This window comes from Anabrus simplex, chromosome 11, assembly GCF_040414725.1.
Source record: "Anabrus simplex isolate iqAnaSimp1 chromosome 11, ASM4041472v1, whole genome shotgun sequence".
NCBI lineage: Eukaryota > Metazoa > Arthropoda > Insecta > Orthoptera > Tettigoniidae > Anabrus > Anabrus simplex.
Window position 1 is genome coordinate 84,258,379 of NC_090275.1, and position 18,552 is coordinate 84,276,930.

An 18,552-nucleotide genomic window follows, 5' to 3' on the forward strand; every position below is an offset into this window, starting at 1 on the left:
GACGAAGACAACACATACACCCAGCCCCCGTGCCATTGGAATTAACCAATTAAGGTTCCCTGACCCGGCCGGGAATCGAACCCGGGACCCTCTGAACCGAAGGCCAGTATGCTGACCGTTCAGCCAACGAGTCGGACAATCTCAAAATCATAGATTCAGACATGGAATTTAAATCTCAATCCCCCAGACTTGCAACACTAACTCTGAAATCTGCAAATAAAATCTACACAATTATCAATGTACATGCTCTCACTAATCAGAAAAATAACACCCTAAGGAATAAAGAAGCAGCACAAAAATTCTGGGATCTCCTGGATCAAACTTTAATCAACATACCTCCATCACATTAAAATTCTCCTTGGCGATTTCAACACACAACCGGGACAAGAAAGAAGGTACCGAGATATCACTGGAAAATGACCAGCACATAAGAATACGAATAAAAAGGTCAAAGATTGGTTCAATTATGCAGAAACCATAATCTTATCTCAAAATCAACATACTTTTAAAGTAAACTTACAAATTAAAAACTTTGAAACATCCTGATTTCTGAAAAGGTGAATGGCAACTGGACCATGTTTGCATGGATAAATTTCACCATCGTGAAATCTACAATGTCAAAGTCCTAAGGGGGGAAGACTCAGGGTCAAATCACTATGTTGTTAAGATCAAAATAAAATTAACTCCAAGGGTTAAGAAAAGGCCTCCAAATAAAAATAGAAAAAATTCAACCCTATCACCTTAATAAATAACAGGGAGTACTATAGCAAAACAGGAGAAGGATCTGTCAACACTAATACATTAGAAGAACTGACCACCAAACTAAAATCAATAACAGAAGAGTTAGCTCCAACAAATCCTATGGTGGAATGAATAATGTGACCAGGCAATTGAGAGAGGACACCAAGCTTGGATAAATCATAAAAAACTGAGCTCGATAGCTGCAGTCGCTTAGGTGCGGCCAGTATCCAGTATTCGGGATATAGTAGGTTCAAACCCCACTGTCGGCAGCCCTGAAAATGGTTTTCCGTTGTTTCCCATTTTCACACCAGGCAAATACCTTAATTAAGGCTATGGCCGCTTCCTTCCCACTCCTAGCCCTTTCCTGTCCCATCGTCGCCATAAGACCAATCTGTGTCGGTGCGACGTAAAGCAACTAGCAAGCAAATCATCAAAACCAAAAGTCAGACAGTCAAATTTAGAAATAATAAAACAAAGAAAGTCAACCCATAAAATCATCACAAATCAAATGCAAACATCTTATAAAAACCTAACAAAACATAGAAGAGAGTTTTAACAAAAAACAATCACAAGATTATTATAAAACTTTTGGCAAATACCTTAAAAAATATGAGCCCCCAATGTTAATGGTGAGAGATAAATCAGGAAGGTTACCCCATAGTAATCAAGAAAATGCAGAGATCCTTGCAGAGATATTCAACAAACTTTTAAATTGTGATGACTCACTGGAAATGTTGGAAGAAAATACTGATGAACCCATGTTAACCACCCCAGATCTAATAGATCCTCCAACTATCAATGAGGAATAATTTCCAATTAAGGAACTAAAAAATTATAAGGCATGTGGTGAAGACCTAGTCTTTGCAGAAATCTGAAAAAGAAAGGAAACCAGCAATCATAAATCTACATCAACATCTAGTCAAAATGTGGATCACAGAGAAAATCCCAGAACATTGGACCTCAGGCGTAATCCATCTATTATTCCAAAAAGGAGATAAAACTAATCCAGACAATTACAGAGGAATAACTCTTATGGACTTCACTTAAAGAATTTCCTTCCACATAATTTACAATAGGATAAAAAACATTCTGGAACCACAACTTGGAGGATTTCGCCCATACAGAAGTTGCTCAAACCAAATTCTCAGCCTGAAACTAATAATGGAATATTACAAATACAGAAATAAACAGCTGTTTATTTCATTCATAGATTTCAAAAAGGCTTATGATAGTATACAGAGGCCCATTATTTTAAAAATCCTCAGATCATATGGCCTTCATCCTAAATTAACAAAAATTATTGAAGTAACTCTAACCAACACAATTTCAAAGGTAAAGTTCAGGGGAGAAATGTTAAATGCTTTTACAATAAATATAGGCCTCAGACAAGGTAATGAATTATCCCCAATGCTTTTCAGTGTGGCTCTAGATTACATCATGAAAATTTGGCAAAAAAGAAAACCCATCTAAAATCAAAATTGGAGAAAACTGTCTGGGGTTTGCAGATGATTTAGCTCTCTTAGCCCCTGACATGGAAGAAGTCCGTGGTTGAACCACCAGTCTCCAGAAAATTGCATTAAAAATAGGATTACAAATATCCTTTGAGAAAACTGAGATCATGCCAAAGTCATCATAAATTATCAAAAAATAAAAAATAAAAAATGGCTTGTATTGATCTAATGCAGCTCTCGAACGCATTTTAGGTGAAGGTAGTGATGAGAATAATCCAAGTGATAATGAGTGTTAGTGATGATGATTATGCACAGTAGAATATGTGTGTGATGTACATAATGGTAGTAATATAAGTGCATGCTCACTCGAGTGGTCATGGACACCTGTTGATTCAAATTTTATTCCAACAAGAAGGAACATTTTCTTTTTTTTTACTTTGCATGCCACCTTTATGTATGTAGATACATCTGCATGATATGAACTGTGTATCCACTTATTTTGAACAAAATCAACACGTCGTTTAGAAGTTATAGCAATATTTGTGACGGCATGTAAAATTGTGATGGTTTTTCTAAAATGTATTACCGCTGTAGGATAAAACTTGGCCAACTTTTCATATCGGCTTGAATTGTTATATAAAAATATTCACAATTTAAAAGTGCTTTCTTTAAGCGGTTTCTTCATTCTACAATTGTACCTTTGTTAGACTTCAAAGCAAGGAAGCTGGCAAGAAGGAGGTAAGTTCAGTGGTGGGTCTGTCACCTTTCAGCTTCTGAACCAGCTGCATGGTACTGCATTTCCTCAGTACTGAGATGGAATGGTTATATCGCCATGACTTGGTCCCCAGAGCCTCGTCTGTAAAAGCAGGTTACTGCACCACGGGCAGATGAGGTTTGAGATTTGGGTAGGAGAGGTAATGGAATGCACATCACTACCCCTTACAGATGCATATTCAGTGAAGGTAGTGATGAGAATAACTACAGCCAAAATGAAATACATGTGGAAGAGAAATCCACCATTGCATTATGCAATGCATCGGGACCTAGGGTTCTGGGGAGTCCCAGCATCTGCAATAAGGATGAGTCAGAGCGTCCTTGGAATCCTTCCACACTTGAGATTGAACAGAAGTATTACAGCATGAATAAGGCTAATGACTGGAAGAAAGGAAACATCCTGAAGTTTCCCACATAGAATGTACGAAGTATAGCTCATAAAGAGGAATAACTAGACGACATTTTGGCACAAAAAAAAAAAAAAAAATCTTAATCGTCGTAATATCAGAGACCAAAAAGAAACTACAAGGTACAAAACAGACACAAAATTACCTACAGTTTTATGCTGGCGTAACTTCCGAAAATCGAGCACAAGCAGGAATAATGATTATGAATATGATACATAAACAGTTTAAATCTGCCATTACAGATTATATCTTCTGGAATGAACGAATAATAGGGATACGTCTGAAAATATCTAGGGGATACCTGTCTGTAATTGGAGTGTGTGCCCCAGTAGAAGGTGAAGAAGACAAAAATGAAGATTTCTACAACAAACTGCAACAGGTTTTGAATAAAATTAACAGGAATGATCATCTCTTATTGATGGGTGACTTCAATGCAAGATTAGGTAATGTGAAAGTAGGACAGTCAATTGGCACATTTGGCAAACAAGTCTGTAACAACAACAGGATTAGATTAATAGACTTCTCCACTTAAAATCAGTTAAAGTTAAGGAATATTTTTTTCAATCACAGAAACAGCCATAAATACACAAGGGAGACAAGAGGCACGAGATCAATACTAGATTATGCTATTTGCAATATCAACTAGCAGAGATGGTTTTAGATACAAGAGTTTTTCGAGGCTCAGAATTAGAAACAGATCATTACCTATTAATTTGTTCCATTAGAAAAAAGCCTCGACGGCACAGTAAAATGAAGAAACCAACAAAATCAAATACAACCTCTCTCTACAAAGTACAACTTCATGATCCTAGTATTAGATGGCTCAACAAACAATGACTAGCTGAATTAACCCAATCAACTCCAATGGTATAAAATATTGAAGAGGAATGGAAACACCTAACAAATCATCTTAAAACAAGCAGCCAAAGAGAGCCTTGGCACCAAAACGAAATGGCAGAGAAACAGGGGACTCAGAATATGGAATGAAAACATTAAAAAAAGTATCAAAGACAAACAGAAGGCATACAGGAAGTACTTATGTGTCAAGAAAGATGAGGATAAAATAGAATACCACAGAAAGTGAGCAACTGCAAAGAGAGAAGTACGCAAATACCATAGGAGGAACTGGGAAGAATTTGTATCCCATTTAGAAAATGACATAACCAGACCTCAACCACAGACTAACAAAATTTTGAAAAATTTAAATACGGATACTACAGACACACTCAGAATCAACACAAACTCCTGGAACACTAGGTCAAATAACTTTCAAAATTTATGGTCACAGAATATCTCACCTATTCAGACACTTCACTCAGACAATCCATACATCGAACGCATTACAATGGCAGAACTAGTCGCAGTCCTGAAAACACTAAAGTACAATAAAACACCCGGGGAAGGTGGCTTAAATTTAGAGTTATTCAAATATTCCAACAAAGATTCACCCAGTTCCTAAATAGAATTTGGAAAGGAGATAACCAACCTGAAAACTGGAATAAAGCAATAATTATACCCATTTTCAAGAAAAGCAACAAAAATGATTGTGAAAACTACAGAGGCATATGTTTATTAAATCCTGGTTATAAAATATATACCAACATCATTAAAAATGAACTATCCAAACACTATGAGAACAGTCTGAGAGAGGAACAATTCGGCATCAGAAAGGAAAGATCTTGCTGCGATGGCTATTTCACCTATTTCACAATGAAAACCCTTCTAGAAAAAACATATTGCTTTTGTGGACTTCAAAAAAGCTTTTGACAAAGTAAACTGCAATACCTTACTTAATATTTTAATATCTGATCACACCCCACAACAGATGGTACAGAACATAAGTAACCTTTACAAACATGACCCGATTTCCGTGAAGGTCAATGATAAATTATCAGAATGGAAAACAATAAACACAGGAGTAAGACAGGGTTGCAGTCTTTCCCCTCTCCTGTTCATAATCTATATGAACGCTCTCATACGAGAATTTAGAGAAACAAGACAGGGTTCCATCCGCATAAACAAATCTACAGCTGGACACAATATTATTTGCAGATGACTTAGTGCTGGTCACCACCTCAGAAGATGATTTACAGCATTCAATGTATAACCTAAACCTAGTCTCAGAAAATATCTCAATGGAAATATCCCTTGAGAAAACTAAGAAAATGGCTATCTGTGGAAAGGAACCAGTAAGAAGCAAGATCTGCTTAAATAACAACATTTTGGAAAGAGTAAATGATTTTAAATACCTCAGCAACAAACTGTCTTTCTTTGAAGAACTGGACATACCCAAGAATATCTCTAAATTCAACAGACGTTTGGGAATCATCAATAAAGTTTTTAGACCATCATTAGTTCAAAAACACATCTGTACAAGAATCTATAAAATCTTGGCAAGACCTGTACTTCGCTATGGAAGGGACGCGTGGACCCTGAGGAAATGCGATGAGAGAAGAATAGCTACAGCTGAAATGAAATACATGCGGTGAACAGCAAGAGTCACTAAGTGGGAACACAAAAGAAATACAGAAGTGCTGAATGATCTGGAAAGCAGACCTATAGGAATACATCTACGAGTACCAGAGAAATTGGCTAGGACACCTAAACAGGGGACAGAAGCAGGATCCCCAAAGCAGTCGTAAACTACTGCCCCGGTGGGAAGAGATCTCTGGGACGCCCCAGGAAGAGCTGGCATGAAAATGCAAATCTTTTGAATAGACCGTAACAGTTCTTATATAGGACTAATACATGAAAGGATGATGATGATGATGATGATGATTTAAAAGCAATTCATTATTGATCCAGAAAGAAAACAAGTAAGAAACTCATACAGACTAAAAAAGACCTGGAAAAGAAAAGGATATCCAATGGTTTCATATCCGATATGCACCAGACGAAACATTACTTTCTACTTCAAAATTATGTACTTGACAGGTGGATTTAAAAAGCTAGTTCCTCAAAGGAGACAACACAAAGGAAAGCAACAGAAAATGATATAAACTACAACTTACAGTTGTGTCAATAGGCTTCACTTCCTTAGCAGGAACATGTACAGGAGTAGGTGAATCCTTAGAGGCAAATACAGCCCCTTTAGGACCCATGGTGATGATCACTGTGTGACAGCCTTTCTCTAGGAACTTGGCAATAGCCTTGCCAGCATCACTTTCTGATCTCACAGGCACACCACTCATGACCTCAGCCTGTAACAGCAGTGAAACATAATGGTTAATAATCTCTAGACTGTACCTTAATATTGGACAAGATAGTAAGATCCAAGCAGTAGAAATTAAATTTTTAAGAACACCGGTTAAAAAGACAAGAGATAGAATCCAAAATATTAAAATCAGAGAAGAGCTAAATATAGAACAATTAGTATAGAACATACAGAAAGCAAGACTGAGATGGTTCGGACATGTAAAAGGAATGGGAAAGGAACAGGTAGCAAGAAGGGAATTAGAGAAGTTAAGGGAAAGAGACTAGTTGGAAGACCAAGAAGAAGGTGGATATATCAGATATGAAAGCACATTAGTGAAGCTGGATTAGATGTGGCAGAAGTAATGGAGCAGGAAAAATGGAAGGACAGAAAGGAGTGGAGTAGGCTTGTTAACCACACCCGGACGACTGGAGTGGAACAATGATGATCTGATGAGTAATTTCAGAGAGTTCCTCATGAAAAACATGAACAGTATTTTCCTGTTTTAGTTAGGAATTTTCATATTTAAGTAAATTAAGTCTATAACAAACATTTTAACATTTGGGTTTGCTATGTGATTGTTCCTGTTTGAAAGTATTTGCCAGGATTAAAATATATGTTTTTTGGCATTATTTGAAGCCATTTCTTTTCACTTTTGACTCCTTCTTCATTCTTCAGTTTGCCGAAACTAAGTTTGAGTAATAAATGTATAAACTACCTCAAAAAGAAAACATCTGGTAACAGTATTATACCTGAAAAAGAAACAACTTAATTAAAACAGAATGACATGATTTGTTCTTAAAAGAACATTATCAGTTTCTATTTTAAATCACTCAAATATTTAGAAATGTACAAAGGGCACTAGGAAAGTTTTGCAATGTAAATGAACGCTTTAGACTTTTTCAAATTAATTTCCACCACACTCAATACACTTCTCCGTACGTCAAAACCAGTCACTGAACCAACTCTGCCACTTTTCTTCGGTTACATTTCCACTCTTGATCCCATGCTGCCAGAAGCTCCTCATCGGATGCAAAATGCCGCCCTTTCAGCTTCATCTTCACTTTTGGGAAGAGTGCAAAGTCAAATGGGGCAAGATGAGGACTGTATGGAGGGTGATCAAGCACAGTCAACCCTGATCTGGCAAGAAAATCCATAGTGACATTAGCACGATGTGCTGGAACATTGTCGTGATGCAAGAGCCAAGTGTTGAGCCGTGACCTTGGACGGAGCTGCTTGAGAGCCTGGATGACCTGAGGCAGACAAGTCTCACTGGTATCACTTCACAGTAACTGTCTTTTGTGTTTCTAGCAAAACCCGAGTCAGGATGCCCCGTTTAAGGAAGAATACTGCAATCATCCCTTTCTTCACTGACCTTGACTTTTGCACAGTCACAGGAGTACCCTCATCTTCAAACAGCCACACCTTGTTCTGGGATTTTGTTGGGACATCGTAATAATAAAGCCAAGTTTCATCACCTGTAATGATGCTATTGACATTACGCGAAGTCCCATTTTCAAACTGTTTTAGCATTTTTCTGCACCATTTCACTTGATGTGCCCTTTGTTCCTCTGAAAGTGAATTGGGCACCCAAAGGGAACAAACCTTTCTAACATGGAGATGGTCGTGTAGAACTGAATGAATAGCTGGTGCAGGGATGTGGAGGGTCTCTTCTACCTAACAATATGGCAACTGCCTCTCTTACTGCAACATTTTCCTGACAGCTTCAATGTTTTCCTCAGTCACTGATTCAGATGGTCGCCCACAGCGAGGATGGTCTTCAACCTCAAAATTTCCTCTCTGGAACTCTTTGTACCAGTGGAAAATTGTTGTCTGATGTGGACAGTCTTTTCCCAGCACAGGAGTCATTTCCTCCAGGCTCTGGTCAACAGTTTATCCACGAGCAAAATTGTAGCGGATAATTGCGCGATATTCACCTTTAGACCACACTGACGTCTTAACTTGCTTTCAGTCCCATTGCTTGGTAATAACTAGTGTGAAGGTCGCGCCTTGCTGTCTTCTAGACTGGTGTTCATCCCTCTTTTCATCCCTTACCATAACAGGGGTGTCCAGCCAATTGTTTCTGCATATTGCAAAACCTTCCTTTGTACAAACATTTATGTTTACTTATGAGAGAAAAGAGGAAGTCATTATGATAGATTCCAGATTTCAAGTATTTAAACAAAATTTAAACAGGAGAGAATTTTTTAAATGCATGAGGTTGGTTTGTTCAATGGGCTGGCTGGGTTACTGGTAATTTGCCGTTACGTCATTTTCCAGTGACACCAACACCATTCGTGGAAATGTATTTGTAATTCTATTATTATTTTATTTATTTACATTGATACAGCCAATTGTGGATTGCGGGTACACAAGCTACCTGCCTCTCCTTCTTGGACTTACACCTTTCTGTTTACATTGTAACCAAAGGTTTTTCAACCTCACGCTTCTTCCACTGAGATGTTCTCTGGTTTAGGAGGTCCTTTCTCTGGATAATCCCTCAACCCCACAACTTTCTTCCTAAAGATAGTCCTCCCCATTACGTCCTCTGGTCTTTACTCGCATGTCTGTGTGCACCTCCTTCAGCCAGCAGGGATGAGATTGCCATTTTTCCTGGAAAGTGAGCAATTTGTGCACCAATCTCTCTGGGTTCATTCTCTTTGGATGACCATAAAACGTTAACCTTTGTTTTTTCATAATAGTGGTGATCTTTTCGACTCTTGCATACAGTTCCTTGTTTGACATCAGGTGGAAGAAAAGCACTTAAATGCTTTCTTAGAACCCAAAATCTTTCCGAGGAACTTCCTTTCCTTTTTCTCAATCGACATACCTACTATTTTTGCTAGTGTTTCTGCAACGTAAAGGCATGCCGGTCTGACTAGTACACAGTAGCCTGGTAGGAAATGGATTTGGATCTGTAAGGCTCATTTTAAATGCCAATTCCATCTTCCTTGCTCTTTCTTCCAGTGCTTCTTATTCATTGTCATTGGGGGTAATGATTTCACCGAGCTATTTAAATTTCATGGTCCTCTGGATAATCACATAGGCCGTCTCAATGCTGTAATAGGTGTCTGTCTTTTCCAAATCCATGTACTCGGTCTTTTTAAAGGAGATCTGTAAGCCTGTTTTAACAGCTATTTCTTGAAGTATTTTACTGCTGTCTGAAGATTGTCTGCTAGAAGAACACTATTATCAGTGAAAGCCAAACAGTCAAAAATAATGCATGTGTATTTGCACCCTACTCTTACTCTGATCTTCATTTTCAGTCAACCTTTTCTTCCACTCTCTTTATTACCTTCTCCAAAACACAACTAAACAGGTATGGGGAAAGACTATCCCCCTGCCTCAGGCCTGTTCTTATCTCTAACAGTTCTGACAGCTTTCCCAGGAACTTTATTATTATCATAATTGTAGTTTTTATCATCATCATCATCATCATTAGTCTTATTATTGTTTCGTTATGCCCATTCATAGAGCGTGTTGCAACTTGTTCATTGGCTTGATGACATCCACCTTCCTATTCTTCCAAAATCTCTTCATGAACGCACTGTGTTACCTCTTCCATTCTTCTGACCATTTTGTACCAATCCTGCTGCTAGTTTTGACCACAAATGTGTGTTTATTAACTGAGATCCTGAAGACTTTGCGATTATTATTCTTTCATTCCGGCCAGCTATGGACCATGCTATTTCAACTGGTTTCTGTACTCCCAACATCCTTCTTCGGTGAGCTTCCTTCCGTTCTTAAGCCCACGTCTTGCCTGTCTTCATTTTAGGTTTTCACCACACAAAGAAAACACTTCAATGAGGCAGAAGACATTCTATCCCAAGACCTCGACAAGATGGGTGATTATTTCAAAAAATGGCACCTGAGCAGACCCATTGGTACTATTCAACAGGAGTAGGCAATGTGCTCGAACTGCATTTCACTCTCTCCATTCCTACTATTATATATCATGTCATTCATTTCATCTCTTTAACTCCTCTGACGAAATTGACAACAAGAAAGACATCTGGTCGTAAAAACTCGCTATGAAGATTCATCTCATTCCATACCTGACCCTGTAGAGAAACAGGACAAGGGTATCATCATCATCATCATTATTATTATTATTATTATTATTATTATTATTATTATTATTATTATTATTATACATCTTGGTAGTGACAAGATCAGTAAGTCTGTTGTGCATGCAATGATCGAAGCTTTTGTTGGTAATCACCCGTATATTGACATGGAAAGTGAGTATAAGTAATATTTAACCCATTGAACTGCAATTTTTCTTGAAAATAAATGTACATTGATTGCGATTTAATCTGGCTTAACAGAGAACACTTTTGCTACAGCAAGTTAACACACTGAAACACAGTTCACATTCTAACAATAGTTCAACACAGTGTGGTAGATCTTAAAACACTCATATACATGCAGTGCCACCTTACACTTATCACATTCATAGCGGGATTCACACCTGTTCTTTCCCTTGGGATTTTTTCCTCTGCAGTCATAGCAGACCTCGCAAGAAAAGCCACAGTGTGAAGATGAAGAGATTTTGGGAGAAGGAAAAGGCAACGACATCAGCTAAATAAGTTTAATTGCGCTCATTAGTCAGGCATAAGGAAATAATAATAATAATAATAATAATAATAATAATAATAATAATAATAATAATAAAACTCCGCTATTACCGGTCCCAAGCCCGGGATCTCGTCTATCAAGAGACGGGGAAGTAAGGAGGGGGAGGAGTAACAACCTCGTTAAAAAACCGGGGTCCATGTGGCTCCGGGTGGTAGCACCCAGTAAGGGCCCCTGCCTAGGGTTACAGGTGAAACCTGGCCAACGGTCTTGAAGGCGGAAGAGGAACTCTGCTTTAGTTCCGAACGGTGGAGAGAGCGGAAGAGCCTAGTGGAGTGAACCACGAACAAAAATCAAATTTCGGACTAACAATCCGATCTTATCCTGGAATTTAATTCCTCACTTTGTATTTTATACAATTTCAATTGCAGTATGGAAAGTCCGCTGAATGAAGGCACTACCCCAGGTGGTAACTCGAAAGAGAAATCCACCATTGCATCACGCAATGCATTGGGACTAAAGGTTCTGGGGAGTCCCAACAACTGCAATCAGAAGGTTGAGTCGGAGCAACCTTAGAATCCTTCTAAAATAAAATTCAAAAAGGAATTCTTTTTTGGCACTTTAAATGTAAATTCTCTACTCAAGACTAGTAAACAAAAAGAACTAGAAATACTTCTAGAGAAAAACAAAATTCAAATTTTGGCAGTTCAAGAAACTAGATTCCTAGATGAAAATGTAATAGACACTTGTAACTACAGGATCTTTAAAGGCAAACCAGCAATCAAAATTATGAAGGGGATGTCACTACTTGGTACAGCTTTCTACATTCATAAAAGTATAATAGGAAATGTAACAGAATTTAAATCCAACTCAGAAAGAATATCTCTCCTATCAATTAAATGCAAAAACAAAACGTACACACTTGTTAATTGCTATGCACCAATAAATGAAGACAATAGGAAAAACCCTCAAAAAAAACAGAGGAATTCTGGGTTCGTTTGGAAAATGAAATATCCAAAATTCCGAAAATGAACACCATATTACTATTAGGTGACTTCAATGCATAAATAGGTAGAGAAAAGAAATTTAGAAATGTAGTAGGACATTACCCAGCCCACAGAAGAACAAATACAAATGGTATTAGGCTAATCAGTTTGTGTCAAAGCTATCACCTGAAACTAATGTCAACCTTCTTTAGAAAACTCCCCAGAAAAGCTAAAACGTGGATATCTCCAAACCCAATGTTAGGAGAATTTCAGTTACATCATGTGGCTGTTTCAAAAAAAAGTACAAAAGAAATTATGAATGTGAAAGTAGTAAGGAATGGTGAATTTGATTCTGACCATTATCTCTCTAAAATTAAAGTCAAACTCCTACCTAATAAAGAACAAAGAAAGCCACAGAGGTTAATAAAATATAATGTAGACAGATTTACTATAACAAAAGAATCAATTAAAAACTACCAAGACAAAATTAAAGTGGCTAAACAAGGCAACTGGCAAGATATATCCAAAGCAATTAATTATGCAGCACAGAAAACATTTGGGCCAATAAAAAATAAAAGGAAAATATGGTGGAATGAAATATGTGAAGAAGCTTTAGCAGAGAGGGCTAAAACATGGAAAAAATGGAAATGCTCAAAGAAAATTGAAGATTTTGATCAGTTTAAACAACAAAGGAAGGAAACAGCAAGGATAATCAGAAGTACTAAACGAGCCTTTCAAAAGGAGAAACTTATAGAAATGGACAAAAACTTTATAAAAAATAACACCCGTGACTTTTATCAGACTCTTAAGAATGAATTAAAGGGGTACCAAACTACAAATGTTAGTTTCAAGGATGAAAACGGCAGAATTGGACTAAGCAATACTGAAAATTGAGATATTAGCAAGATATTTTGATCAACTTTTGAACTGTCCTGAACCAAGTCATAAATTAGAATTTCAAGACATTGATGAAAATTTGGAAGAAGACATACCACCAACTATAAAAGAAATTGAAGAAGTAATTAAAACCCTCAAAAACAACAAAGCTAGTGGAGAAGATTCTATTACAGCGGAACTTTTGAAGTGGTCCTTGCCAAATATAGCAAATGAGCTACAATTACTCTTTGAAGATATCTGGAAAACTGAAAAAAATCCTGAGGAATGGAAAGTAGCCTTGATACATCCACTCCACAAAAAAGGTAATAAACAGGACGTTAATAACTACAGAGGAATATCTTTATATCTTTTATTTTCCAAGATTTTATTAAACAGAGTAGAAACAACACTAGACAATCATTTAGGTGAATATCAAGGTGGTTTCAGGAAAGGAAGATCATGCTCAGAACAAATATTTAATCTTAAGTCAATAATTCGCCACAGGTTACTTAATTCAAAGGACATTGTAGTCATGTTTGTAGATTTCAAAAAGGCTTTTGATTCTGTTGACAGAGAAACTATATATAAAATAATTCGAGAATTTGGCATAAAGTCTAAACTGGCAAATCTAATCCGTGAAACACTTACAGACACAGTCTCTAAAGTGAAATTTCTGGGAGAGATATCACAGCCTTTCAAAATAAAAACTGGTGTACGACAAGGCGACGGACTATCCCCAATTCTTTTTAATTGTGTCCTAGAGAAAATAGTGAGAATTTGGAACGAAAAACTTATTGAACTCAACATTTCACCAATAAGGTTAGGAAGAGGAAACAAAAGGATCGAAATAAATTGTCTTGCATTTGCAGATGACTTTGCATTACTTTCTGAAAATGTGACATCTGCCATAACCCAAGTAAATGTCTTGGAAAGAATCGCCAGCAGAACTGGCTTAAGAATTTCTGCAGAAAAAACAAAATTTTTAACAAATATTTGGGATGCACCAAAATTTCTGAAAACAGATATTGGCCAAATAGAGAGGGTCAAAAAATTCAAATATCTAGGGGAAATAATCCAAGAAATGGTTTAGAAAAATCTGCAGTAGAGGAGAGGGTACATAAAATGGAGAGAGCTTATGGTGTCACCAAAGATATCTACAATAAAAGATGCCTATCCAAAAATGCAAAAATAAGGCACTACAACACAGTAGTGAAGTCAGAATGCCTATATGCAAGCGAATGTCTGGCATTAAACTATAATTTAGATAAACTAGAAATACTAGAAAGGCGAATCATGAGGAAAATATTAGGCGCACAAAACACAGCAGAAGGTTGGAAATTACGATGTAATGCTGAAATATATCAAAAAATAGAAAATATATCAGATGTAATGAGGAAAAGGAGACTTATGTTTTTTGGACATTTATATCGAATGCAAGATAGTAGATTAACCAGTAAGATTTTCAGATATTTGTGGGGTAAGAAATCAACAACAAGCTGGGTCAATGAAGTAAGAAAGGATTTAGGAAAAAACAATATAACAACAGAAGAAATAAATAATAGAGAAGGCTTTCAGGAAAAAGTATTGAAAATAGAAGGATTCCAAGGTAGGAAAGTAAAAAAGACTGGTTTAAAGTGGTCTGAAGACAGAAAGAAGAAACACAGTGAACAGATGAAAGCGTACTGGAAGAAAAGGAAAGAACAAAGAAGAAGAAACTGAAATTGGCACGTGGTCCTCTGGTGGCCCATTCGAAAGAATAATAATAATAATAATAATAATAATAATAATAATAATAATAATAAACACACGACCGACAAACCGCATCAATACCTTCTTTCAGCAGAAGAAAAACTATGGGGCTTGGAGAACTGAACTCTGTGGTAGCAAGAAGACTACACCACACATTATTTGGTACATTGTCTGTTTGTGAACACTTTCAGTCTTCTAGGTTATGCACACGCCCAGCTGCGTCCCCGTCTTCATTTTCTTCAATAACGTCATCTAATTCTTCGGAATTACTAATGCTGACGTTACTCGAAGGTAATTCAGTATCACTTTCATCGGAAAAACCGTTGCCGACATCGCTTTCCTCCAGAAAACATAATATTGAAGCTTCATCCGACTCGGCCATGACGTTGACTTCACCTTCACTAAAGCTTTACGCGGCAATTTACTCGATCATATTTAGACTCTTTGGCGGTGAAATACATAGCTGAAGGGCAAAGATAGCTGTAATACGATTACCAACATCTCGTAGACATGTTGGGATTGCAAAGAAATATCAATATGTATCCTTGGAAACCTCAACAAAGCAATAAAGAGGGTGGACGGAAATATCCGTCATTGCATTTATGGGAACCCGCGGACAATGACGAAAATTTCCGTCATTGCAAGGCAATGGGTTAATATACGTGCTTTCATTATTTAATAGGATAAACTACGGTAATGGGTGTGAAGTTCAAGACATTGATATTGTGTGTTAGTGAAATTGCGTTTTTAGGTTACCTATTTTTGTCATAGAAAATAACAGAGAACAGATATTTCACTGCGACTTGAGTCACAGCCAGCTGGACTCCCTATACGGCACGATGTCGGGAGCTGGAATCCAGTGTGACTCTATGGATTTGAATCCAGCATCTATGGAACATGGCCACAATATCCTGAACGTGGAGCACACGCATGATACATGCAATAGTAGTATTGAGCAGAATGCGAAAACGAATTTGAGGCTTGATATCATTCAACAAATTATGGAGGATATGTTAAAAGAGGAAGAACAACTGGAAATCGCCAGGGGCCTGTTGAAAATATTCTTGAAATTCAGCAGAAAAATGTGAAGATGGAAATTCAGCAAGGTTTAAAGAAATTGGAGGAAGCCCTAGATGCGGGATCTACACACAGAAAAGCTTGGAAAGCAACTAGAGCATTAATGCAAAAGGATTTGCCCGTTCAAGAGAAAGTAGAACAGAGCAGAAACGTAGAATAGGATAAATGGGAAATAGCGTTGTCCAAGAAGAAGAAGAGGGAACAGAGGCAGAAGAAGACAGATCAAGATGAAGGTACTCAACCAGAACCAATACCGGTATCTGAAACTGTAAAAAAGAACGAGCAACAAAAACGTTCAACTATAAGAAGCCGCCCAGAAGCCGTACTTATTAAACTGATGAATGGCAAGACTTTTGCAGATGTGGTGAAGGATATCCGCAGCAAGGTGAAGCCGGAAGACAGTGGCGCTGGTATTAGATCGATCAGGAAAACTATATCTGGAGCGGTTCTTCTTGAATTTAATAAGGCCATGGAAAAGGAGAATAGAGAAAATTTTAATAAATCACTTAAAGGTGCTCTTGGACATGATGGCGAAGTAAAGGTTTTGACGCCTAGGACTACATTGGAAATTCGGGATACGGACAATGCCACCACTATATCCGACGTAGAGGAGACTGTAAGATGAGAATTAGAAAATCTTAATCAAGAATTGAAGGTCTCAATCACAAATCCAAACAGCAGGGGACAAAAACTCGCCATTGTGGAGATAGAAGATAGCGAGGCACGAAAGCTGTTTAGACATAGGCAAAATTAAAGTAGGCTGACTATACTGCAGAGTAGGACGGTGGGCCGTAGTTCCTCGGTGCTTTAGATGTCTGTCATATGGGCATCAAGCACGAAACTGTAAAGGATTGGACAGAAGTAAACTCTGCTTTAAGTGCGGGGAAGCTGGTCACAAGGCAGTAGGATGCAAAACGAATCCTCAATGCATAAATTGCACAGATATGGGCGTTGAAGAGTCAAAACGACATCATGCTCTTGGCTCAGGCAAGTGTATTGTGTTTTGTGAAGCACTAGAAAAGGCCAAAAAGCAGTGGTGAATGGTACAGATCCTTCAAACCAATGTACACAGGAGTCTATCTGCCAATGATCCACTGACGCAGATGACCTATGAGTTAGGGTAGACATCTTGATTCTTAGTGAACAATATCAAGACAGAGATCAGGCTGGTTTTCAGACAATCTAGGGACAGCTGCGATATGGGTACCAGACCTTGGAAAATATTCAGTAATAAATCAAGGATGCGGGGATTGGTTTGTCTGGGTCCAAGTTGAGAAGGTTTTTTGTCAGTTGTTATTTTACCCCGAATGAAGCTATTTCTGACTTCCAGACAAAACTAGATGGGCTTGAAGATACTCTGCAAGGGATGAACACTAACCTAGTTGTTGCTGGTGATTTTAATGCTCAAGCAGTTGAATGGAACATGCCTCAAACAGATTCTAGAGGGCGGCGTACAATAGAGATGGCCGCCAGATTGTGATTAATGGTTATCAACGTTGGTAATGTGACAACCTTTCGGTGACCAGGATGTTAGGGAACTATACCAGATGTAACCTCTGCTTCCGAAGACATTGCGTCTAGGATAACTGAATGGCGAGTAATTGAAGAATATACTGGAAGAGATCATCAGTATATCACTTTTCGTGTACTTCAAGAGACTCCGCATCTAAGGATTACCATGCGCAAGCCAGAAAGATGGAACATAGCCATATTTCATGAAATAATACAGAATGGAATGGACTGTATGACGGATACATGTCACGGAGGCAAAAGAAGAATAATTTGCTAATAAATGCGTGGAACATAACATGAGACTCCTTCAGCAAGCATGCGACGCATCAATGACCAGAATCAAACAACGGAGAGGCAAGCGTCCAGCATATTGGTGGAATGAAAAAATTGCTGAGCTGAGGAAACAATGCCTGCGACTCAGGCGAAGGACACAAAGAGCACAACATAACATAACGATGAAACTCTCTCAGTAGAGTATAAAACTATGAAGAAAAGGCTGCAAAATACAATTAAAAAGAGTAAAGCTGACAAGTGGTGGGAAATGTCTAAGGAAGTGGATGAAAATCCATGGGGATTAGGGCCTAAAATCGTTATGAAGAAATTCGGGATGCTACCAAGCCCAATCATGGATCCACGCATCATGGAAGAAATAGTACACACACTATTCCCTGGTCATCCAGAGAGGCTTGATGATGAGGCCAAGAAAGAACTAGTTAATGTACCACCTTTTACAATTGAAGAATTGATAACAGCAATTAATTCCCTTAGAAATAAGAAAGCCCCTGGACCAGATGGTATTCCAGCAGAAGTTCTAAAGGTGGCAGTCAAATTATGTCCTCAACTGCTGTTGAGAATGTATAATCATTGTTTGAAAGCGGGAACTTTTAGCTTTCATTGGAAGATAGCTAGATTGGTTCTGATCAGTAAAGGGAAAACTGGGGATTACAGACCTCTATGTTAGGGGCCGATGACCTCGATGTTAGGCCCCTTTAAAAAACAAGCATCATCATCATCATCATCATCAGACCTCTATGAATGCTGGACACTGCCGGGAAAGGTTTACAGAAGCTACTACAACCGAGAATACTAGCAGCAGTTCGATTAGCTGGCGACCTATCTGACAAACAACATGGATTTCGCAGAGGTCACTCAATGCTAGATGCTGTGAAGGAAGTGGTGAAGTCAGCAGAACGAGCTCAAATGGGTAATCA

General features: G+C 37.9%; 1 protein-coding gene across 1 annotated transcript in view; it reads right to left on the bottom strand.

The window, feature by feature from the left end:
• Nucleotides 1-18,552, bottom strand: part of LOC136883516 (ribokinase) — a 97,010-nt gene that overhangs the window by 11,503 nt on the left and 66,955 nt on the right. The window contains exon 6 of the mRNA XM_067155880.2: nucleotides 6,385-6,573. Within this exon, the coding sequence (XP_067011981.2) occupies nucleotides 6,385-6,573 (189 nt within the window). The remainder of the gene's footprint in view (nucleotides 1-6,384; nucleotides 6,574-18,552) is intronic.